At 34.4% G+C, this 27139-nt stretch overlaps 1 protein-coding gene across 3 annotated transcripts in view; it reads left to right on the forward strand.

Moving 5' to 3' along the window:
• The window catches only part of CCDC146 (coiled-coil domain containing 146), a 168612-nt gene that overhangs the window by 102566 nt on the left and 38907 nt on the right, over positions 1–27139 (forward strand). For all 3 annotated transcript variants that reach the window (XM_074268450.1, XM_074268451.1, XM_074268453.1), the window contains exons 6-11: positions 241–417; positions 4301–4374; positions 6483–6710; positions 8663–8849; positions 20353–20448; positions 21104–21274. In XM_074268450.1, coding sequence (XP_074124551.1) covers positions 241–417; positions 4301–4374; positions 6483–6710; positions 8663–8849; positions 20353–20448; positions 21104–21274 — 933 coding nt within the window. The remainder of the gene's footprint in view (positions 1–240; positions 418–4300; positions 4375–6482; positions 6711–8662; positions 8850–20352; positions 20449–21103; positions 21275–27139) is intronic.

The following is a 27139-nucleotide window of genomic DNA, read 5'->3' on the forward strand; positions in this document are numbered from 1 at the left end:
CAATTCTGATTATTTTAACAGTAACAAAAGAAAAATAGCTCCAATCTGACATGCCCCTATAAGAGTATGCCTCAAAATTATCACTCCCCTGTAACATGTTTGAAATTTTTTTAATTGGCCTGATCACTAAACCAAAATCACTTCATAAGTATTTTTAGAAAAATTCAGTAATTTAAAAAATGCTACAGTGATTTTTCTGATATTGAAGAATGAAATCTCATTTTTATGTGAATTTTAAAGGAAATGGAGAAGAAGTTAAAACAATTGAAAGAAAGCAGTGAAGAATTACGTAAAGAAGTAATGCAAAAGAAACTAGAAATTAAAAACTTAAAAGAAGATCTACAGTACAAGCAAAAACAGTCACTAAAGGACAAAAAAGAACTAGATGATTTATTAGAAGAAGAAGATAATTTAAAGGTACAGTAGTTAAACTAAATAAATGTTGTGTGCACACATGAAAACAACAATCCATGTAGCAATAATAAGAGCTAATGTTTAGCTTTTATTCACTTACCTCACAACTGATAGGCTGTTGTTCACTTGTTCAGGTGGGTACCATTCTTTGTGACTTCTGGGCCATATCTGTGTGTGGTTTTCTAGGCAAAGATACTGAAGTGGTTTGCTATTTCCTTCTCTGGTGTGTTCCCATTTTATAGATGAAGAACATACAACTAGGTAGGTATCTGAACCCTGGTTTGAACTCAGATCTTCCTTTTTTTTTAGACTTTTTTTTTTTTTTTTTTTAGGCTGGGGTTAAGTGACTTGCCCAGGGTCACACAGCTAGGAAGTGTTAAATGTCTGAGATCAGATTTGAACTTGGGTCCTCCTGAATTCAAGGCTGGTGCTCTATCCACTACGCCACCTAGCTGCCCCTCTGAGACAATAGTACAAGTATTATCCCCTTTTTGCAAATGGAGAAACCAAGGCTCCCAGGAGTTAAATGACTGAGAAAACCACACAAGTGATTTTTGGAGCAGGACCTGAATTTGGGGAGTCCAGGACCCTTTTTATGCAATACTGCCTTTCACAGAATAACTGGAGGCAGGCTTGACTAAGGAGGTCCCCTTTTCCGCTATGGGGATTCTTCTACTGGAACTCTTTATTAGAACCATAATCTCTTCTGTGTGGAAATTTTCCTTTCCTATTTGTAAAATAAAAGCATTATCTTAGATGATCTCCAAGTTCTAAATTTCCCTTTCTAATTCTGAATACATGATTCCCTCTTTTTTATAAAGTTTCATTTTTTAAAAATTAACAAAATTCTTTCTCCCTCCTATTTTGTCTCCTTCCTATTTACCCCCATTCATTGGGGGGAAAGGGGAAAAAAGCAAATTTCTTGTAGTAAATATACATAGTCAAGCAAAACAAATTCTCTCATTGTCTATGCTCAAAAGATTTTGCCATGTTCCACACCTTGAATCTGTCACCTCTCTAAGAAGAGGTATTCAGCAAGCTTCATCATCTGTCCATTCCTGGTAGTGAAGATCACAACTTCTAAGAGGTTTTCTATGTCTTATCTCCCTGTCTTTCCATTAATGATGATGATGATGATAACTTACATTTATGCAGAATTTTAAGGTTTTTTGCTTAACAACAAAACTTGTTTGTAGGTAGTGCAAATATCAATGTCTCCAATATGGAAGAGAATAAATTGAAGCCTTGTGAGATCAAGTGACTTCCCATGATCATATAACTGATCATTTAAGCAAAACTTGAACCCACATCTCTAGGGTCTAAATTGAGAGCACTTTCCTGTACCCTACTCAGTCCTATAGAGATTGCCTGCACTGCACTGTTTTGATCCAATTATCATTTTAATAACAATTATTAAGATTTGTTAAGTATTTTATATACTCTCATTTGACCTTTGATATTAGAGGCCTTCCGTTCACATTTCAAAGGTACAAAGGTAATTATTCAACATGTACATCAATTATCCCTCATTCTCATTACATGACTAATTATGTCATGGTAACATGTAACAAACAACAGTTTAGTTGTATATGTTCTTGATGACATTTTAGAGCATTTAATACATACAAGTCATCCCTGATAAAATGCTGCAGCTTGATTATTATAGTTAATCATACAACAGCTATAAAGCAGATTTTTGAAAACAAATTACCCAAATTTTTATACGTAATTGGGTGGGAAGCCTAGAATGGATCCATAAAGAGTTGAGTAATCTATTTTAAATAAGTTCTATAGATGGACAATAATTTGGGTCTAGAATTGAATAGGAGGAAATTGGTCTAAGTAATTTTGAAATACTATTTAATACTTTCAATAATCCTAAATTGCTTAATGCTGAAAAAAATCATGTTAACACCAATTATTTCTAGGCATAAGTTGATATGCCTAGTGTTCCCAGCTTTAGGTCTAGTAGTTTCTCCATATTTTAGAACCCAGAAGTCTTGTTTCTGGGGGGGAGGGGAGAAAGGCTAATCCATCAAAATGTAGTAGAAAATATATATCCAGAATATATATCCCAACTCTCTTCCCATGAACAAGGTGCTTAGTCCTAGTCTCATTTTCTTCATCTATAAAATAATGTTCTGCCTATTTTACAGGGTTTTCATTTGACCCTCACAACTAAGCAAATGTGAAAGAGCTAGATAGATTATTGATGTAGGTTATATCATTTTTCCCACTTTTTCCATTGGTATTCAAAGAACAGTAATCCAGGGAGAAACTTTATATTCAGAGCACTAAGGAGATGCATAAATGGATACAATAACTTCTTTTTGTGGTGGATAAAAGGATGAGGATGAACACGTCCTGATGAGGCTCACTGTGAGCATCTTTAGGACAGTCTCAGTAACAGAAAAAGCATCAGGGATCATCTATATCTCATTGTGTTCCATAGCATTTTGTCTCTTCTGCTAGGAAGGACACTTTTTCTGTCACACAGCTTGGCGCTTATGAGTGTTTTGGTATGGTGACAGTGCTTTAAAGAGAAATTTCTTAAGTTTTTATGGATCGATGTTTTGTTCCAATGTAGGCATTCAATGATAGTAGTACATAGTAATGGTTCAATTCTAATATGATTTATTGTTTGAGTTTTTCAGCATATTTTTAATCTGTTTTTGTAGTAGAGGGATTTGCTGTTATTAGTATGCAAAATATAATAAATTTGTATGTATAATCTAGCCATCAGATTATGTCTTACTCTAGGTATTTAATTTTTTTTTAGCCTAGGTAATGTGTTATATTAAATTTACCTTTTCTTACATCATCTGCATTGGTCACTAAGTACAGACTTCTTAAGAATAGTTTCTGGTGGCACTGACCTGCTCCTGAATCGCCATTCATTAGCCTTCATGTTTTTACAAATTCTCATTTCTCAGCCATTTGAGTGATCTTTTTCATATATTGTTGCCTGTGTTCATAGGGATATTGGCCACAAAGGACATTTTGATTCCATTCTTAGATCTTAGTCATTTTAAAAGCTTCATGCAGAGGCAACTCATTTTTAGTTACATTCGACAAATCCAATATCAATCTGATATCAGCCTGTCTTATTCTTATTATCATTATCTATTTAAAATAATTTAAAATAATCTCTTTAAATGCTGATGGATCTTTTCTATTTTAGCAATTGTGGGCAATAGTTGAATTTGTAGGAATACTTCAGTTCCAGTCCAGTGTATCAGTAGAGTTCTTAAAGATATTTTCATTCTTATATTTGTAGCATAGAGAGTTGTCATCTAGGAATTCATAAAATATAATGATATTTTAATATGTTTATTATTTCAGTTTCATTATTTCTTAACTTTAGGAATGAGTTTTATGTATATAGTTTTTTCTTTACACTGAAGCCATTGATTGACATTAGCCTCAAAACCTTAAAACTCCTTCTAAAAATATGGCAGTGGTTCTAAAACTTTTTAAATAGGGGGCCAGTTCACTGGCCTCACAACTCACACTCTGTCTCGGCCCCTCAGCCCATTTGCCATAACCGTCCTCAGGCCATAGTTTGAGAATCCCTGCTATATGGCATATGTTTATGTTTTTAAAGTAAATTATAAAAGTAAATTAATATTTATGTAAAAATGTAAATTATAAATTATATGTATAACTTCTAAATAAATTTTCTGTTTAATATTGGCCAAGTCCATCCTCCCAAGCTAAAATCAGAGAGGAAAAACACTGATAATATAGTATATGTGTAAATGTTATAATGGATGTTAATGTATAGATGCTAAATCAAAGGAAAATTAACAAAATTTGATTCTCAGAAATGTATGAATTAGAGATGTATATCAGACAACTTAGTTTAATGTTTTCCTTTCTTTACTAGGATGAACTGGTCCGCCATCAAAACATCCCTTTGCAACTTGGAAAAGAAATAGAAAAACTAGTCCGAAAACTACTGTATGATTTAACTCTTTATTTAAAGTATTTTTCACTGTAATAAATGTATACTGTAAAATAAGAAAGTAAATTAAGATATATAGGATTTTTTTTTACAAAATCTATCAAATTAATGGCATAGCTTGAGAATTTATTTTAAATGAATACCAAATATCAAATACATTAAAAGAAAGAACTTTTATCAGTACAGCAAATTATTGTTTACATACAATCATACTTCCATGCATATATACATATGCAACATTTATACAGCCAGATTTTCTTTCTAATTCACAGTTCCTCTTTAGATAATTCTTATGTGGGTATAGATATAAAGTATATCTATCTACCTACTTATAAAATATGAAGATGGACTAAAGTAGTAAGAATCCAGTTTTTCCAGGTAAATACAAGCCACAATTATGGAATATTTTCATGTATCTAGTACTCAAATATATAGTTCCATCAAAAGCCCAAAATAGTCATAAAATAGTCTCCAAAAGATTTGCAATGAGGAAAAAAAGAAAAGGGGATCTGAAGACATAAAGAAGTAACTCTATAGTTAATCTATTTGCTAAACACAAGAAGAAATGATCTTACTGTGGGTGGAAGAAAAAAAAAAAAAAGCAGACTCACACAGATAGAATCTCTTAGAAGAACATCAGACGTCAGTCAGAGATGATAACAAACTAGTTACTGGGATTACGTTTGTTGTTTACTTGCAATCCTATTCTCTGAGACCCCATTTGTTGGGTTTTTTGTTTGTTTGTTTTGGGTTTTTTTTTTGGTTTTGGTTTTGGGGTTTTTTGGCTTAGATATTAGAGTAGTTTGCCTGTAGGTGGGAGCAGATATGTCATTGTACCCTTGTAGCTGAGGTTCAGGGGCCTCAGAAACAAAACTATTTCTAGCAGGAAATTCTAAGAGTGTAACAGAAGTAGCAGGAAAATTTTAAAAATTGAGACAAGAAGGCAGGGGAGATATCCCTGATTTCTCAATAGAAGGAAAAAGAGCAGTTATTATGATAGTAGAAAGAAAAGAAATTCCACCCAGTTTGCATGCATTATAGGAACAAACAACCCCGACATCTCAGTAGATCCAAGGGCTCTGCTGAGCCACACTGAGAAGAGCAGAGTAAATAGAAACTATTAAGTGGGGAAATAAACAACCTTACACATGCTAACAATAAAGATATTCATCTCAACCCTGAGTTCTTAGCAAAAAAGATGAAATTACATTCAACATTCTTATGCTTTGCTAAGTTTATAAATTGCAGATCAGGTGGATCATCTATGTTGAGAAAGGAAATATCTTATCAGGATTTCCCTATACCAAAGAAATCACTGGTCCAATTGGAGGGAAAAAACAAAAACAAAAGAACAAACATACTCACAAAAAAAAAACAAAACTTCTGTTTATTGAGTCAGGCAGGGAAGTAGACAAATATATTTTGAAAATTCTCAGTGAAAAACATTTTGGGGATGTTTAGTAATAGAAAGCCCAACAGTGTCAAATGGTGCAAAAATGTAATTATAATTTTATTTTGAAACAAGTACTTTAATTCTATTTTCTTTTCCTTAGGGATTAAAAAAAATGCAATGTATCAATTGATGAAGCTTGATCTTTTGAGTTATTCTTGTACAGGAAATGTAAATTATGATCTTTTGGTTGCTTGTGAATTTGCTTTCAATTATGTAGAAACTGCAGTTGTCAAGGGTGCCTCAGTTCCCTGACTATTCCAGAGAATTGAGTTATTATAGTGCCGGCCTCCTACCCTTTCATGCTTCCCCATTGATGGCCTTTTGTCTCACCACTGTTCATCCCTTCTTAATGATCTTTTTCTCACCTACCCTCCTGAAGAGCTTTGGGAACTAGTAGATTTAAAGATTATCCACTATATCCCACTTTTCTACTTCTCACCTTCTCTGCCCTTCTAAGCTTTCTGAATTCAAAACAATCCAAACTGCTGCTTCCAAAATAGTTCTGGAACAAGCCTGGCAGAAGCAGTTGACCCAAGAGCCCAGGTTTCCAACTAAACTACATAGAGAGGACAGTCCAGTAGGAGGAGGTGAGAAGAGAAGATGAATTTCTTTGACTATATAAAATTACCATTTACAAACTTTTTCCCATAGAGATACCGAGAAGAAAAGAGCAGTGTTGATAGATCAAGTAAATGAGATAAGTGAAATTCTCAAGAAATCAGAACACAAAGTTAATAGTTTATTGACAGAGAAGGAAGAGGTGTTAAAGGAAGTAGAAGGGAAGAGAGCCCTACTTGAAATCAAAGAAAGAGAATTCAACCAACTGACAAAATTATTGGAATTAACCAAAGAAAATGAAGCCAGTTTACTGACTGAAAGGTTAGTTGTATGATATTGGGATATGATTTTTTGATAATTTTTAAAGACTCAGAAATGTTAAATAAAAAAAAAAGTTTTGCATCAACAAAATATCATTAAGCTTTTGAATAGGGCTATGATGTTATTTTTTCCTTTTTAGTGTTTTCCTATTCAAATTCAAAATTTAAAGTGTTTTTTGTGCTCCAGGGACTATTCTAGAAATAGAAGATATGGAGTCTTTCGCCTAAAGTTTATACCCATCCCACCCCCCACCAACCTCACCAAGAGAACTTTCTCTTTACAAATACAGCAAAACAAACCAACCACACATTGGTCTTGTCTAATGATGTATGACTCTTCTGTTATTGGGGTTACTTTCCACTCTTTTTTTCATTATCTTCATGTCCCCATTTGAGTTTTTTTTAATTAAAGTTTTTTTTTATTTTCAAAACACATGCACAGATAATTTGACATTGACCCTTACATAGTATTGTGTTTCAGATTTTCCCTTCCTTCCCCCTACCACCTCCCCTAGATGGCAAGAAATCCAATATATGTTAAACATGTTAAAATCTATGTTAAATCCAATATATGTAAACATATTTATGCAATTATCTTGCTGCACAAGAAAAATCAGATCAAAAAGGAAAGAAAATGAGTAAGAAAACAAAATGCAAGCGAACAACAACAAAAAAGTAAAAATGCTTGTTGTGATTGGGTTTCTTGAAAGAGATACTGGAAGGTTTGCCATTTCCTTCTCCAGCTCATTTTATAGATGAGAAAACAGAGGGAAAAGGGTTAAGTGACTTGCCCAGGGTCACACAAGTAATAAGTGTCTGAGGCAGGACTTGAACTCTGGGAGATGAGTGTTCCTGACCCTAGGCCCAGTGCTCTGTGCACTAGAGTGACACCTAGCTGCCCCCAATCACTTTTGTTCATAAGGGGTGTTTCACCATTGGATTTTTTAAAGGCAAGATGGGTTTTCTCTTAATGGTTCTGATCTTTTTGTTTGTTTGTTTGTTTTAATTCTTTTGAGAATCTGTTTTTTAGGAAACTGTTTTTCCTATACTGATATGTATCAGGGGTTGTTTTTCCATCATATTTGTGCAATCATTATTTAGATTTTCTTTGTTTTGTACCATATCCTGTATCAATTTATTCAGACCTTCCCAAGTTTCTCTGAATTTCTCTCGTTTCTCATTTCTTACCACACAATCATCAAGGAGGTTGAATGACTCGTCTAATGTCACGTGAATGATCAACCCAAGAGATTCCAAAGCCAGTGAACTTTCCATTATAGCATGGAGTTCTTTCATATTCCCTTACACTCACATATTTGCTTAATTACTTCCCATTTGACTTGCACCCACTTTGTTTCTAATTTGGGCTACCACAGAAAGTGGTGAATGGTTTTTGTACATACGGGACTTAATCTTTGATACTAAATAACAATATCAAAAGACACAAAGTGCCTTCTCATTCTCTCTTCAGATTCATGCATAGGTTTTTACATGATTTTTATAGAACTTTGGGCATAGATCATATCTTTTGACCACTTATCTGTTGAAGAATGTTCCTTTTTTAAAAATAAATCTGACTCAGTTCTTAATATATTTGAGAAATTACCCCTTCAATGAATGATTTTTTCAAGAGTATGATTTTTTTTCCCCAGAAAGAAACATTTCCTTAATACCAATATGTAGTGGAGATACACATACTTTCTCTGTTCAGTTAGATGTTACACTATTCATATGTTTCCACTTCAGGTTACCTTCTTAGCTTACACTGACATTAACTGTAATCTAACCTTTACAGTTAGCAATGCTTACTGTGATTCAGGGATCATGATGGAATATCTCCATGTACTTTCTTATGTTGAACACTATTATCTACATGCCTTGAACTATGAATATCAATGAATAGAGAAGTCTCTGGAAAGCTAATAGTCCCCCCCCCCCAATTTCCTTCTTCAGAGGGATAGCGGAGCTCAACTTGCGTAACTGCCTCATTGACAAGCACAATTTCCATGATGAGGTCACTCGTAAGCAGAGAGAGAAAGATCGAGACATCAGAAATTTAAAAAAGGTGGAATTGCTCTTGAAAGTGAGCATGGATTCACTGGCTCAAATTCAAGCACTGCATCAGCGATTCACATTAGAGGTATGTGCTGTTCACCTATTGTAGGTGTGTGAGTTCAGCATTGTATATTAAAATGAACATATTTTAGTAAATTCGTGGTAGGGGTTTTGTGTATTTTTTTCAACTAGCAATAAAGGGAAAAAGAAAAAGAAGAGATCAGGGGAATGGGCAGCTAAAAATTAAGTATATTTAACTGTTATTTTGTCAATTGTACTACCCTACAATGATAATTGATAACTTTTTTTTGTTTAGTCTTTTTAAGTTGTGTCCGACTCTTTGTAACTTCTTTGGGGATTTTTCTGGCAAAGATATCAAAATGGTTTGCCATTTCCTTCTCCAGATCATTTTACAGAGGAGGAAACTGAGACAAACAGGTTAAGTGACTTTCCCAAGGTCACATAGCTGGTAAGTGTCTGAGGTCAGGTTCTTCGTGACTACAAGCTCAACATTCTATCTGCTGGACTAGCACTGCCCAATAACTAGCCACATTTAAAGAACACCTCCTGTTCTGATTATTATTTTATTTGATTCTCACCACAATCTAGCATAAGAGATGCTACTACTATCCCCATTTTATAGATGAGGAAACAGAAACAAACAGAGGTTGTTACTTGGTCAAAGTCACAAAACTAGTAAATATTTGAGGTCAGGATTGAACTTGGGAATTTTTTAAATAGTTTTTATTTACCAGATATTTGCATGGGAAATTTTACAGCATTGTCAATTGCCAAACCTTTTGTTCTAATTTTTCCCCTCCTTCTCCCCTCCCCTGATGGCAGGTTGACCAATACATGTTAAATATGGTAAAGTATAAATTAAATACAATATATGTATGCATGCATACAGTTGTTTTGCTATACAAAAAGAATCAGACTTTGAAATTGTATACAATTAGCCTGTGAAGGGAATCCAAAATGCAAGCGGACAAAATTAGAGGGATTGGGAATTCTATGTCATGGTCCATAGTCATCTCCTAGAGTTCTTTTGCTGGGTGTAGCTGGTTCAGTTTATTACTGCTCTATTGGAACTGATTTGGTTCATCTCATTGTTGAAAATGGCCATGTCCATCAGAATTGATCATCATATAGTATTGTTATTGAAGTATATATAATGATCTTCTGGTTCTGCTCATTTCACTCAGCATCAGTTCATGTAAGTCTCTCCAGGCCTTTCTGAAATCATCCTGTTGATCATTTCTTACAGAACAATAATATTCCATAACATTCATATACCATAATTTGCCCAACCATTCTCCAATTGATGAGCATCCACTCAGTTTCCAGTTTCTGGCCACTACAAAAAGGGCTGCCACAAACATACTTGCACATACAGGTCCCTTTCCCCTCTTTAGTATTTCTTTGGTATATAAGCCCAGTGTAACACTGCTGGGTCAAAGGTTATGCACAGTTTGATAACTTTTTGAGCACAGTTCCAAATTGCTCTCCAGAATGGCTGGATGTATTCACAATTCCACCAACAATATATCAGTGTCTCTGTTTTCCAACATCCCCTTCAAAAAACATTCTGCTTTATCTTTCCCTGTCATTTTAGTCAATCTGACAGGTGTGTAGTGGTATCTCAGAGTTGTCTTAATTTGCATTTCTTTGATCAATGAACTTGGGCATTCTTGACAATGTTTTATCCTCCTCACTGCTTAGGTGCCTACAACAGTAAAATGGGGACCAGTACTTTTTCAAAACAGGGAATAGTCTATGGCGTATATAAAGGGGTAGTTGGGGAGTAGAAATCATATTATCTCTCACTGGTAGGGGAGGGGGTGATATTGTATCTCACAAGCCAGAATATACTACCAATTAGGGCTTCATTTATTGTTTACTTGATTTTCTAGTATTAAGGGATGGAGTATTGGTAATAATACTGATTAATATTAAAAGTGTGTCACATACATTTCCCCTCCATCCCACAGAGACAGATTCTTAACTGTAATTAGTGTACCTCTCGGTGTGTGATGGAAAGAGTCCTGCATTTAGAGTCAGAAGAACACAGCTTTCCAGCCTTCTTAGCCCCAAATACTCTGCAATCCAGTGGCTAAGGCCCTCTTGCTATTCTGACCCTAAACATTTTCCCTGACTGCCTCACCTCCTTGTAATTTTCTCCCTCCTCATTTCTACCTCCTGGTTTCCCTGGCTTCAAGTCCTAGATAAATCTTCCTTTCTTCAAAAAGCCTTTCCTGACACCCTTTAATGCTGGTGTTTCCTTCTGTTGATTGTCTGAAACCTATCCTGTATACTAGCTTGCTTCTACATAGTTATTTGCATGTTGTATCCCCTATTAGACTGAGCTCTTTGAGAACAGGGATGATCTTCTGCCTCTTTTTGTATCCTTAGTGCATAGCAAAGTGCTTCCTGGCACACAGTAGGTAATAAATGTTTGTTGGCTGATTGACTAGTGCTGCCAATTTCCAAGAAGCTAAGCCAAAGCCAAAAGAACCTTTCAAAGATTCAATTTCTTTACCTATAAAATGAGAATATTTGCTTTATCTACATCAGAGTCATGGGTCCCCAATCTTTGTTCCCAGAATTTCCTCTCCCCAAAAGACAGAAAGGGAGATGACGGGTTAGAGCTGAGAGTTTACTCAAAACTATATTCTCAGATAAAAAAAATGTATTTATTCTTGATGCAAAAAAAAAAAAAAAAAAAAAAAACTTCTGTCTGATTGACCTTGCTAAAAGACATCCTGGCTCCTTCCTTATTTTTTTAATAATTTACAACCTTGTAGGCTGTTAGTCTGTTGACTTAGTCACAAGTTTTCAGTATATAAGGCTCTCCCCAAATTATTTCAAATTGCTAGATTCCCTTTAGAGACTAACCTGTCAACTATAGTATAAACCCATTTGTGACTTTAAATTCTTTGAAACTGTGAACCATGACTTTCACACACTTCAATCTATCAAGAAAAGACAGTAATCTTGCCCTACCATTCATGATATGAAAATCAAATGAAGTCATGAATGAGAAAAAAATTTTGCCAAAATTCAGATAATTCTATAAAAGATAGAAATATAATAGAAATATAAATAGGAAAAAAAGATTGATTTACAATTCTTCAAGATTTCAGTGTTCCATGAAGTTGAGCCCAAAGATATTAAAAGCCATATCAGTGGAGCACCACCTCTGATAAATTTTACCAAGCTAGAACAATGTTATGTATAGTTTAGGCAACAGTGTGTACCTAGTTGTATGAAGAAATCGATTAACCACTTGACCACTAGGTAATGAATTCCTTAAATTTGTCAAATGATGAAATCAAAATATCAAATGTTTCTCATTCCCATGTAGCCTCTTTCATTTTCACAGTGATGATGCTATATCAGGAAAGGGGATGTATGGTGATAACACAGTTTAATTAATATGTGTTATATATTAATTAATATAATTCTAATTGTTTTAAACATGAGCTTTGTCCAACAACCAACGAATTGATATATTACTGAAGAAGCTAAACCTCATCAATATTTACTTTCTTGTTATGAATTAATTCAATAGGATTCAACAAGTATTCCACTAAAATATTTGTAAAGAACTTAACACAGATAATAAATAATAAGAACTTATTATTTGTTGCCCACCTCCCTCCTAGTATTCAGCAAAGTGCCAGTTGCCAATCAGCATTAGTAATGGGAATTTGTTTCCCTCCCAGAAACTCTTGAAAGCTGATGAAATGACGACTGGAAGAAAAAAAATCCAGGAATTGAAATAATTTCTGAGCACACAAAAACAAAAACAAAATAATCCCTACCTTCAAAGGAGTTTACATTCTAGAAGAACCAGAAGACCTAAAGAAATCATAATTAAATGGAAGGTAGTAACTTTTGGGAGAGAAAAATTAAGGAGCTGAAGGAGTTGAATTTCATTGTACACCAAATGCAACAATTTGTGAGACAATCCTTTTTTTCTGTGCTAATAATGAGGAAAAGCAAAAACTTCCATGAAGATAACTTAAATATATGTGCTAATATCTGTTGCAAAGAATGAAATAGACAAATTCTATGATTTAAATGGATGTATATCTTAATTCAAGTGATTTCAATAATACAATTTTTCAATAAGGATAACAAGATAAATAGTTATTACATATGTATACACACATACATATAGGATGAATATGTATGTAGATTATATAGTTAGGTAATAAATAGATAGGATTAAAAAATCAAATACTTTTCAGTCTACCTCGAAGCTTCATGTATATATGCACTATGTATCAAGAAGAGAGCCAGAAAATGGTGAACATGTCAAGCATCAAATAATATCATAAAAATGAAAGTGATTATCTTTTAAGATAGGAAATAGTTGGTAAATATCATAGTCTTTTTAGAATCATTTGTCTTTGTATTTAAGCCCATCAGTTGTTCAAAAAAAGGTCAAAATCAGCAATAAATTAGAGGAAAGCATAAATATGACAATAATATTTTGCTCAGTTAACAACCTAACAGGTTGTTGAAAAATGACAAAAAGGCAAAGACAAACTCTGATCATCAACATCTTAAGGAAGTGTAATGAAGTCAACCAAAATAAAGATGACAAAAGTCTATAAACCACCTCAGCCAGGTAACACTTGATTTCAAGGCAGAGTGGAAACATGACAGACAGGAACAACACTGGTTTGGAGTTATTCATTTGTAAAATATTACAGAAGAAGATATTCTCTCATTAAACAAAGAAAAACAGAAGAAGGAGAGCCAGCCAAACCGATGTCTCAAGAATAAATTTGGATCAGAAGGAAAACAGAGCTGTAAAATTAAACAGATTTCAGAGTTTTTCTAAACTAATCTCTTCCTGTCTTTAATAGCAATGGAATCAGTCCATGTGGACTCTTAATACCACAGTTTTAACTAACTGTTAAAGACAGAAAAATATAGCAGGTACTTAATAAATACTTGCTGAATTGATGTAGAATAGCTCTTAAAAGTATTTTTTAAAAAAAGATTTGGATGTTACCACGTATAAATAGAAGGAATTCTTGCCAGAGATGATAAATTTTGAAGACATTAAGGGATCACTGTTTAAGATAACTCAGAAAGGGGAAGAAATTTTTAGAAGGTTTTTTTTTTAATCACAGGTAGTATTACCTCCTTCCATTCGGTGATGCTATTATTATTCAATTATTTCAAGTGTGTCAGATTTTTTGCAACTCCATTTGAGGTTTTCTTGACAAGGATGCTGTAGTGGTTTGCCATATTTCCCTCTCCAGAACATTTATCAGATGGAAAAACTGAAGAAAACAGGCTTAAGTGATATAAACAGAGGCACACAACTAGCAAGCACTTAAAGCCAGATTCAGATTCAAGAAGATTCATCTTCTTGATTTCAGGTCTAGTACTTATCTACTGTGCTACCTTACTGTTCCTAAGAACTCATTAAAATCTAATGAACTAAATGAAATCTAATGAAATCTATTTTCTCAGCTTAAAAAAATTAATAGGAATAGTTTTATGTATATATTGAGGACTTCTTTAATCAAAATATGAAAAAGAAATAGGCAAGTTTTCTCTAATGATTTTCTGCAACATATCATCCCTTCATTTCAACAAAATTATATTAAGAATTTACCATGTGTTAGTCACTGTTCTAGTGAAACGGTATCATGTTTGTTATTTTTTTAAAAGCATTTAGTTCAGAATAGCCAAGTACAATTTTAAAGGCACTTCACCACATGGTTTTAATGGTTCTGTTGAAATCATACAAGATTTCTTTACAGATATACTAATGAGCTATCTTCTTTTCAACAACTCTCTGATTATCATTATGAACTTAAGGATAAAAACAGGGATATAAACGTTCTCCAAAGGTCTTATAGAGTATGTGAAACACAAATTCCAAATGAAATGTAGATTCCCTATAGATGATTCTTTTCTTTGTAAATGATTGTGTGCTCATTACATCTAGGCAGCTCAGAATATTACAGATCTTCCTTAAAGAAATTTACACACAGCTAATCAAAATAGAACACAGATGCAAGAAAAATGACTGAAAAGCAACAAAAATTTGGGACAAAAAATTAAATTATTGGATATAGCATAGGCTGGGTTGGTTGAAATTTTAACATGCAACATTTTCAAGGATTTCAAATTGCTCTCTCACAAAAAAAAAAACAAAACAGTTCTTAAAAATGTTATTCCATTGATGCTTTATGACTACAAACAGACATCACCACAGTCTCCATGGAACCAAAATGGAAATCCTAAAGGTTAATCGAGGAAGCACATGGTGTAGGAATAAGTAGACAGAATAATATTATTAAAGATTCATTGAATTAAAATATAAGATGCTATCAAGGAAATATTTTAGTTATATCAGATTGTTAAGGAATAATATTATACATCCTGGGTGTTAAACATTTTTTAAGACCTAGAGGAATTCCTATGGGATATTGGGTAAATGGAAGACTTCTTGAAGATCACTGAGGTAGACTACCTCCCCTCATACTTGTCTGAAAAAAATGAGGCCATCCATCCTGATTTACTCCTCTCTCCTACTCCACACACTCAAAAATCACTATACATCTTCACCCTATGTCTCTTCCATTGTTCTAGTCTTTGTCTTTATATATTTAGTCCTACTCTCTCTTCTAAACAGCATTTTCAAATCATTTTCTAAACATATTTACCTGGACGTTCAATTAGTATCTCATATTCAATATGATCAAAATGGAACTTACTTTTTTCCTCTCAAAACTGCCTATTTCTGTTAGGATATTTCCATCTTCCTATTATTATTATTATTATTATTACTATTATTATATAATATTATTATTTCCATCTTCCCATTTGTTATATTGGAATCAACTTTGATATCTGCCCTCTCCCTTAACTTTAACATTCAACCAATTATCAAGTCTTGTCAGTTCAAATTCCATAATACCTCTTGGATTTATCCCTTTATTTTCACTTAAAAAGTCACTAAACCTAATTCCAATTGTCATTACCTCTCTTTTTGCTGTACTACCATAATTGACCTCCTGCTTTCAGTCTCTACTCTCCCTATTCATCCCGTATATACTGCCCAAATAATCTGCCAGTTCACGGCAACAAGATTATGTGATGGATGTGGTTCTTTTCAGCAATGAGATCATTCAGATCAGTTCCAATGGTGGTGTGATGGAGAGAGCCGTCTGTACCCAGAGAGTGGATCGTAGGGACTGAGTATGGATCACAGTGTAGTATTTTCACTCTTTTCTTTTTTGTTTTCTTGCATTTTGAATTTTTTCTCATCTTTTCCTTTTTGATCTGATTTTTCTTGGGTAAGATAATTGTGGAAATATGTACAGAAGAATTACACATGTTTAATACATATATATATATGTATATATGTATATATATATATAGTGAATGTTGAAAATTATCTATGCATATGTTTTGAAAATAAAAAACCTTAATTAAAAAATAAGAAAAAGAAAAATCAAAACCAAGGAAGTTTATGTAATTCTTCTTAGTCCACATGAGCCCCAGATAAAAAGCTGTTGTAGTAACAGGCTAACATTTTATTTTTTAAAGACTGCTTCTAGCCTATAAATCATCACTGGAAATGTGCTGCAACCTGCTCAAACCTGCCAAATAAAGCTGTATGCTAAACAAGATCTCAAACTATTAAATAATCTGAATTTGGAAACAGCATGAGGCTTTCTTCCTTAGGTGAGGAATCACCCAAGGTACTACCTCGATTACCAAGTCCTTTTAGTTTTTTCTTCAAACTCTCTCCTCTATCCATTTTCTTGGCTACTTTTCCAGTCAAGATATTTAGCAATATAAGCCTATATTACTGCAACAGCATCTGATCTGGATCCACTGTTTTCAGGTCTCTCTCTTCTCATCCATCCTTCATCTATCTACCAAACACATTATTTAAGCATCATTCGTATATTATCACTGTCCTACTGAAAAGTTTTCAAAAGTTCCTTATTTCATAAAATGTTAGATGTAGAAGGAACTCCTTATTTTACAAACAAGGGAACTGAGTAATGGTTTACTATTAATGGTTTACTTGAGGTCATAAAGCTAATTAAAATTACAACAGGAACTAGAAATGATTTCTACTGCATCCTACTAAAGTGGGATATACACTTTGCTACATTCTTACTCCATCAAGTCTAAAGTCTCCTTCTTGGCTTTCAAACATTTCAATATTTAAGAAAAAATAAGATAAATAAAACTCTCAGGTTTCATCTTCCGAAAGTCTACTTTCCCTTCCTTCCCTTCAATACTGTGCTCTAGTTATGGATTTTTCAGCAAATATTCTTCAGATAAATACTAACTAATCAAGCCTGGGAGTAGTGTGTTCCTCATTAGCCTTTCCTGTCATGTTTGCAATCTTCATATTGATCATTCCCAAAGATATAGTCACTGGCACTCCAATGGGCCATTTCCCCTTGGAAAAGACTTGGAGTGCAAATCTAGTAATGGAACACGTATCTGGCATCTCAGAACCAGCCAAGTTAAGTTTAGAGAAACTGTTTACAAGACAGCTGAACACCAAATTATAAACTTTTTGGCCATTAATAACTAACAGAGATTACCTACTAGAGTATGGAGGCATTGGTTTAAGAAGCAGTGAAGGAATTACCCATGGTTTTCTAAAATGCTAAATCACAAGGTATTTCTTTCTTGCTTGCTTCATATTAGACATATTTCACGACAATTCCCTCTTTTCAGAAGACACAAATATAAAGGGATCATAGCTCTGTTATACATATGCTTTATAAACCTTCAAAAATCTATTCTAAACTTTCCAGGATAGAGGAAAATTAAAAATTAAACTCTTTTCATGAAAGTTTAATTTTTAATTGTGATTTAAAAATCACATTTTTGCAAATTTAATTCACAAAATAATTATCTTAAAACCCATTGGGATCATAAAAGCTATAAGACTGTCATGAATAAATATGTTTGAACTGTAATATTAAAGTGTTGTATAATTCTTTTAACAATTAAAATGCTATAATATCTTAACAAAAATTTGGTTAAATGACTAAAGATATTTTGGAAGCTTGATTATATAACAGAGACATTTTTAAATAAAAACAAAGTAGTGCAAGACATTGTCTCTGACCTAAAATAGCTCATTATCAAAAGACAAGAGTAGCACTTGGTCAGTGAGTGGTAAATACAAAGATTAATGAGCCTATGTTTTGCTAACCATTTTAACATTTTCACTCTGTTCACAAAATTAGAAACAGGACAAATCTAATTAAAACAGAAGGTTCCATTGGACAATTTCTTTCCTTACACTAATTTTTTTAAAAAGCCAGTTTTCAGCCTTTTTAAGTTTTAATAAGTTCCTTTTGCTCTTAGGAGATTGCTGATTTATACCAAGTCCAGATATCATATTCCTTGGCTACACTAGGAGTAAGTGTCTGGCCAATAGAGCCAATTACAACATTAGCAAGATTTTTAGACCCAGAATCAACAGTTCAATATCTTTAAAACACTAGTCATTTTATTGGGTTGCCTTCTCTTATTTCTCCCAAGGTACAATTAATTTTGATGCTTTTATGGCCTTTGACCAGAATAAATAGCCCTTTCTAGATCTGCAGGCACCAAAACTCATAGATTGGAATAGTTTGGAGACAGATCAGTCTCAAAGAAATTCACAAATATTATATAATTTGATGTTTACAATAGAATTATAAGACATTGTTGATTTGCCTATTGCTCAGTTCCTTGCCAAAGATGAGAACATTAATAAATTAACCTTCTCAGACTACATAATTAGAATTTGATGAACTTTTTTTTCTCTCCATTAATGATTAGTGAAATCTCTATCTACCTTTTTTTCCAGATTACTTAGGGAGTTTTTCTCTCAATTTATTGTCTTAGAGTTTTATAGAGTTCATACAAAATTGTGTGTTTTTAATATGGATCCAGTATAATACTTGGGTAAGCATTACTATAGCCTTCCAATAATACTCCAATTGGTATACTGGCATTGGAAATGAAGATAATAGATAGCTATGAAAATTAGCAGCACAAAGCAGATGAAAGACAGTGTTATTGGGTTCCTATCCTTAAGATTAAGTGATAAGTTTGGGTAGTCTTCAAGATCACACATTATGAGAAAATGAGATAAAGAAAGGAAACATGTGAGCACCACATCACAAATCAGACAAAAGTATTTGGCAGTCATGAATACAGAGTAAAACTTTCTGCCCTATTTTGGACTAGAATTAAAATTGTAACCAAAAACTATATTCATACATTAACAAAGGTTGGCTATGTGGCTAATATAATCAATTAGAAGATAATATTACTGTAATATCTGAAAATATGATTACATATCTGTGCCATTCATTTTGAATATTACTGGAGATCAATGATTTTTAAAGTTTAATAAGTAAGGTATCCTGGCACTCTTAATTCATAGAGATTCAGTGAACCATGATATAAAAAATATTTATAGCAGCCCTTTTTGTAGTGGTAAGAAACTAGGCATTGAATGGATGTCCATTAGCTAGAGAATGAATAAATTGTGGTATATGGGTGTTACGGAATATTATTAATAGTTCTATAAGAAATGATCAACAAGATGATTTCAGAAAAGCTTGAAAACTTATACAGCCTGATGCTGAAGCAAGAACCACCAAAAGAACATTTTTCACAATAACAGCAAGATTGTGTGATGATCCATTGTGATGGTCTTGGCTTTTTTCAACACTGAGGTGATTCAAGACAATTCCTATAGAGTTGAGGTAGAAATCTGCATCCAGATTGAGAAACTGTGGAGACTCTATTTTCACCTTTTTGTGCTGATGGCATTTGTTTTCTTGGGTTTTTTTTTCTTCTTTCTCATATTTTTTTACTCTTCCGATAGCATTTTTCTTGTCCAACATAATGAATATGGAAATATGTTTAAAAGAATTGCATATGTTTAGCTTATATTGAATTGCTTGCTGTCTTGGAGGGGGAGGAAGAAAGAGGGAGGGAGAAAAATTTGGAACACAATTTACAGAGGTGAATGTTGAAATATTTTACAAAGTATTTGACACATTTTACTCTATATCTATTTTAATAATTATTCATGTCCTAAAGAACTTCATATTTTAACTTTTAAAATCCTTACTAAAAAATATGCTCAGTTTTGAACAGTTATCTTAAATGCCTGCTAGGTTCTGACAAAATGTTGGACCTGAAATCAGAAAGATATGACTTCCAATCCTGTCTCAGACATTTTTTGCTATATGATCCTGGGCAATCTCTCAGTCTCTCTTAAATTCAGCTCACCCATCTGTAGAATGGGAATAATAATAAGACCTACATCACAGAGTTGTTGTAAGACCCCAGTGAGATGATTAATGTAAAGCTCTTCACAAACCATATATAGCAAAAATTGAGATAGATACAGATGTGTAGGTACGTGTGTGTGTGTGTGTGTGTGTGTGTGTGTGTGTGTGTATGAAATCTGAACTTGTGATAAAATTTTAAAATGTATTTCAGGAGATTACCTAAGAGGGATTGGATCATTTCCTTTTGTGTATTTAATTGTCTGTATAAATCTTTAACTTTTTCAGATGGATGGCATACCTAAAGATGAATCATTCGTTGTGGAGAGGAGGAAAGACCTCCAAAAAGAGGTTGAATTAGCTAAAAGAAATTTGGCCCAGCAGGTTAATATTAATTCTCAACTTTGGCCTTTTACATAAGAGATGCAAATATGAATTCATTAAATTATTTTCATAGAATTCCATCAAAAAGGGCCCTTTGAAAGAAAATAAGGACTTTTTTCTCATGTCTTTAAATCTCTAATAAACCCTACTCTTCTTGACCTCCCCCACCCTCCCCTCCCCAAAAAATTAAAATAGCTTTGACAGATGTGAACATGAAAGACAGCTCTTTACAGCTTCAAAAACTTTAAAACCAAGGAGACACACACACACACACACACACACACACACACACACACACACACACATATTGGTTTTTAAATAAAATTATAATTATATTAAAAATTTATAAAATTATTTTAATTTGTTATAAAGTAACTAATGGATATTTCAGTTTCTCCAGATAGTAAAACGAAAAATCCATATTTATTAAAGATATTGCCAAGTTAGTTTTAAAAATTCAAATTTTAAAAGAAAGATATGATAAAACATGTTTTTTTTATTGTACAAATGTAATGAGTTGTACATTCAAAAATGAAGTGGTCTGGATTTGAGGGTTGAGGTTATTGTTTTTAACAAAGTTGTCATAAACTTGGATAGTCCAAGATATTGCACCTACCAAAAGATAAATCACTATTACTGCACTGTTTCCAAACAGAAAGTCGTAACAGACGTGGAGGCCCGATTATTAGAACAATACATTGCAGAAGAAAGCAAGCTTTATAAGGAGCAGGAATTCTTCAGAGAACAATTAGGAAATCTTAACCGTCTACAACAAATCAAAATAGAGGAGAGAGAAAAGAAAGCCAAAGATTACATAAAAGCTCAGGTAAAAGCACTTCTCTGTCTATCCTTTTGTTTCTACATGTGAACATTATCAATGGAAGATTTTTTGCTTCAGACTAGATGGTGGTCTAATCTTTATTAAAACAATACTCAAGAGTGAACAGGGTCTCCATTTATGTTCAAATCCAACAAAACATGTCCTATGGGATGCAGAGTATCTCCCAATAAGATGAGATTTCATTATCCCATTAGAAAATCATAATTGTACTTTTGATTAAATAATAATCAGAAAAATCAGTGGCTCCAGAGAGCTGAATTTGCATCAGCAGGATCCATAGGGAAAGTAAGTATAATTACACATTGATCAGAAAAGTTCATGGCAAGACTCATGAAGGAAAGAATGAAGAAAAGCAGCACTCTGAAATCTCTGGTTTCCTCATCAAGAAACTCAATCCCATTCCTTTTACAGGTCACCATAGTGTCTTCTTGCTGCCATAGCTAGATGTCCTCTTACTTCCTCTTGGGAAACATGTATTAGAGGGAAGCATGTTTTAATGGAGAGAGCAACAGGTTTGAATTAAGGAGACGGGCTTAATCCCTGTTCTGAAACTTAACTAGCTGTGTTACCATAAGCAAGTCTCCAAACTGTGTATGCTTTGGGTTTTTTTTTTGTTTGTTTGTTTGTTTTATCTATATAATGGAGGTGATAATATATATGATTTATCTTGCAGAGGAGTTCTGAGAAACTGTTGTTATAAAGATATGAACCTTATTCTTGGAGAGAAAACCTTTCCTTGTTTTCTGCTTTTGCTTTAAAACTTTGTCCAAAAAAAAAAAAAAAAAAAACCCAGGATATGTAAAATTAATATTTAATTTGCACAATCTGGCCCCACACCATCTTTATAGCCTTAGTGGGTCTTGCTCTTCTTTTTGTTTCCCTGAAATCCTTGCCAAAGGACAAGCTGGAATTTTCTTTTTCTTTTTGCTGAGGCAATTGGGGTTAAGTGACTTGCCCAGGGTCACACAGCCAGGAAGTGTTAAGTGTCTGAGACCAGATTTGAACTCTCTTCCTCTTGACTTCAGGGCTGGTGCTCTATCCACTGCACCACCTAGCTGCCCTCGTTTTTTTTTTTTTAACAATAATCTGGCCAAACAGACCTCTCCATTCCTCATCTACCATGTACTATTTCCTGTGATCCTAGTTTTGTCTTGGCTGCCCCCAACTTCAAAAATACACTCTCATCTTCCTTTTTCTTTATCCTCTCTTCCTTTAAGATGCTCATGTAAAGAAAACATCTTACTAAGAACTTAGCCATTGATTGATGAAAGATTTTATTTTACATTCTTGCAGAACAGTTGTATCCAATTCCATGGAATAGGAACCCACCTTACAGAGGCCAGATCAAGGTTTTTTATGTTAGTTAACCCTACTCCTCCCATCAGGTCAAGATCTTTCCAGGTTACAATTCTCTTATGAGGTAATAGTATGCCCAATTCTAAGCAAAATGTGACTAGAGCAACACTTCCTTTTGTTCTTTGAGTTGATGCTGTTAGTTATGTCTCCAATTTCCCAATCTTTCGTTGTCTAACAGGCAGCCTTCTTCTCTCCTTCCTTAATTGCAAGCCTAGCACATTTTGGGGGGTATTTATCCTTTCTCAAGGATATCTATGAAGTAAAACAGCTAAGATTGCAAAACCCCATTTCTTTTTTTTAAATAGTTTTTATTTACCAGATATTTGCATGAGTAATTTTACAGCATTGACAATTACCAAACCATTTGTTCCAATTTTTCCCCTCTTCCCCCCCCCTCCAAGATGGCAGGTCGACCAATACATGTTAAATATGTTAGAGTATAAATTAAATACAATATATGTATACATAACCAAACAGTTGGCAAAACCCCATTTCTTAACAATTTCTCCCTTTTTAATAAGGATTTTGCTTCCAAATAATGCTGTGAAATTTTATCAATCTGCATTCATCTTCACTATTGATGCAATTATCCTTGACAATTATCATTTTAACATTATTAATCTTCAGATATAAGAATATTCCCTGTACTCTGGACAGTGCTTTGAACCTCTCTCAATCAGTTGAAAAAGGCATGGTATACACAATGGTAGGGATGAGGCCACATAAAGCAATTTATATAATCCTAACAATTTGTTTACAACAAGATCCACTGAATCAACTTAACCAAGAAGTGTTAAAGGGACTTGGCTGAGTTTGCACTGGAACGTGGGCTAATTTCTTAATCTCTTTAATAATATCTTTTACAGTTTGTCCATTACTGTCAATTTCTATATAACAATTTGACAGATTTAATTTTCCATACATTACTCCTCCTCCTGCTAACAACCTGTCCAGAGCCATTCTGTTTTCATGACTTTCTGCTAGTGGCATCCACTTAGATCTGCTATTGTAAGGGTCAGATCTCTCATTTGATGCAAGAGGAAATAAACAAGCAATTAAACTTGAGACCCCCAGAAGCGATTTCTGTGAGTAAACAGAAACTGCCTCCGTGGGTGAGAATTCTGGACACAATGAGATTGCATCATTAACGGGAGATGTCTTCTCCTATGACTGACTGCGCGTGTGACATCATAGACCTTATTTAAGCTGTGGGATGAGGAAGTTGCTCTCTTTGACCTGGTGTTCCTTTGGGAGTCAGCAGGAGCTCAGCTAGGCAGGATGTGAATATGTGAATAAAAGACCTTGAGCTTGCACATGGTTGTTCTCTAATGCTCTACTGCGTATCTAAACCATCATTCCATAAAATGATGGCCAAAGATCTCTGAAGACCTCGGATAGGTAAGCTTAGTAAAATTGGTTAAAGTGCTGCAAAAGACAGCGACCAGAGATTTCTCTGAGGGCCTGGGAATTAGGAGAGGATGACAGTAATGAACACAGAGTGGGCATTAGCAAGGGTATTCGCAAATGTAGGGAATGCCTTGAGTTAACATTCCACATGCTATTCCCTGTTACCTCTCTGATGAAATTTATCCAATAATAATTATCCACCAGGATAGGAATGATCCAAATTCAGAACTAACTTGATTTCTAGCCTTAAATTCATCAGGAATTCCCTTGATTTACTTCTTCCTTATTCAGTCTTACAATCCTGTTCGAATGTCAGGGTAAAGAGAATACCCAAATTGGATCAGTGCACAGGTGCCCGCTTAGTTCCCAGACAAAGTAGGACTGAGAGTGCTGGCTCCACAATACCATCCGAGGTTTGTTTGGCAGTTTCTCAAGGATAAGTATACCTCAGTTATCCACAGTTAAATTCCTATCTCAGGTACATGAAGCTACATAAACAGTCTCTAGGTTTAGAAATCTTTTATCCTGCTATGAGAGGTAAGCACAGATGAGAGGCTTGTATATCCTGGTTTATTCCCTCACAGAAAGAAATATGCAGAACAAAACACTATAGTTCTCCCCAGAAGCATTATTTTGGGGACAGGAGGACCATGCACTTGAATTCACTCTCATGTTTTCTCATACCCAAAGAGAAAGGTACTATCTGGGCAATGGGGCAACCAGTAGCATAGGAATAGCAATTGCTTTTGTTCAGATTCTTTACCCCTTTTACCTAGGCATTCTTCTTCTATCTCTGTTATTTGTCTGAAGTCCTTGAACTTTCACTTGTGGTTTAAGAACCATGATTCCAATCTTAGGAAAACGATATCTGTTACTTCTATTCACATATGTTCAATTTACTCTGATCTGCATTCTCCAAATGTCCAGCCCTTGTAAGTTGAAGTAAACAAAACATTATTCCAAAGTAGATGGGCAGGCAGTTCCATAAAGTCCTCTTTCTCATCAGGGCACAAAAACTTCTTATAAATGATGGAATTGTCTGTGACTAATCAAGCCTCCACATTCTAAAACTTGACAAGCATCAAACTAAATTGTTTGTAGAGTATCTTTTTTGTAGTAATGTTACCTAAATCTTAACCAGATATCCTCTGTCCTAAATCTCAAATATTATCGTAGAAGGGGAGGAGCAATAACACTGTACAAATCATCCCCCTATCAATAAAATCCTTACTGGGGACCCACTCAGAAACTGGATTGTTTGGGGCCCATTCAAATCAGTTCCAGTTCCCATCAAACCAATTGAAGTATAGGGCAATATTTCATCTTCTGAAACTACTTCCTGCAGGAACAGGTATAGAATTGAGTCATCCTACAGGGTCTCAATTTGGAGAGGACCTGAGCTTAAAAGATGGGCCAGGAGCCAATTAAAGCATCATCCAGTGGTTCCAAGTCAGATCCCTGAAACTGGTTCATGTGGCAATCCAGTGTTTATCATTGGTAGATGATTTGACCAAGCTGATCATTTGCTCTGAATATAGAAAAATATTGTTAAGAGAGAAAAAGCAAGAATGTGATTATCTTTAGCTCTTTTTGACTTCAGGTGTGAATCACAAATGAAGACCACACATGTCATAACAATTCCACTATAGCCAGACTCAGGAATAGGTGGTCAACATTTCTTTTAAGAAGCTCTGTGGCATTTTTCTGGTATGGTGATTTTTCTGACTTAATGGTCCTCATCCATATTTATTTATGACTATGTTCTTTGTCTACCACCATCCCTCTTTTCCCCACACATAGAAATTATCAATTTTAGGTTCCAATATTATGACAAACGGCTTCATTAACAATCTGAATTTTTATACTTCCTTTCAAGCCACTTTGTGTTCATAGAGCCTTATTACCTGTAACCACTTCCATTCTTTTCCTTCCTGAAACCAGTAAGCAATCTATATATAGTATGAGAACAGTTGCCAGGGAAGGGGAAATTTCCAGATTTACCCTAGTACCTGACCAAATAAGGTAGGGGGATTCCATAAAACCCTGAGGAAGAATAGTCCACCGTAATTGTTGTTTATGCACAATAAAGAGATTTTCCCCATTCAAAAGCAAAAAGAGCTCTACCCTCCTTTGCTAGGGAGCAGACCCAGAAGGCATCCTTCAAGTTACCTATACCGAGTCATCCATGCTCAGATGGCTGAACAAAGTGCCGAGGTGGGGGTATAAGTGGGAGTTTTATTGGGACAATCTAGTTAAGTATATATGACTATATGGAGTCTTGCCCCTTAAAGGAGAATGACATATTGTTTTAAACATACTATTTCCTTTCCTTTACCTAGTATTACCTTGGTAGGGGGGGGAGATTTTCAACTCACCCCCATTTACCTCATCATTGGTTGCATTTGCCTCCCCCATTTTCTTCCTCAAGGATAGTCATAGTAACCATAACTTGTTGGTCCTGCACTTTTAGTTCTAAACCAAACTGTCTAATTAAATCCTTTTCTAACAAATCACTTCCTATACCCACCAATCTTCCCCATCAAAAGTCATGAAGTGAATTATCTTCTCTTTCTTCATGTTTGAAATGGTCAGACCTCCCACCCTGGTAGCACTTTGCAGGGGGGGAAAGGAAGGGCAGATCACATATGACCATGGCCCCATTCCCGTGGGCCCCTCATTCCTCCTCTCACTCCCTCACACCTAAACCTTCTCACTTTCCCTTCCACATAACAAACCTTTAGCAGACTTCCTTCCCATTCTGATTCCCTCCCCTTCCACCTGCTTCCATCATCATCATGTCTCAATCTTCACTACCAAAATGCAGTAAGTTCTACCTTCCATGCAAGGAAGAAAGCAAAATAGACCCCAGAATTCAGCTAAACAACTTTGGTGAGACTTCACAGAATCTCCCCACAGCACCTCATTCAGCATCGTTGCACATAACTCCACAAATTGCACAATATACAATTTTTCCAAAACTTAGTCGTTGGTTCAAAATCAAGTTGAACACAGATCCCAATTTCTAGTAGCATTATTTCAATATCAAAGATTGATGCATACAAAGTTTAAAATTTTTAAAAAAATGTC

Source organism: Sminthopsis crassicaudata, chromosome 5 (assembly GCF_048593235.1).
Source record: "Sminthopsis crassicaudata isolate SCR6 chromosome 5, ASM4859323v1, whole genome shotgun sequence".
In the NCBI taxonomy this organism is placed as follows: Eukaryota; Metazoa; Chordata; class Mammalia; order Dasyuromorphia; family Dasyuridae; genus Sminthopsis; species Sminthopsis crassicaudata.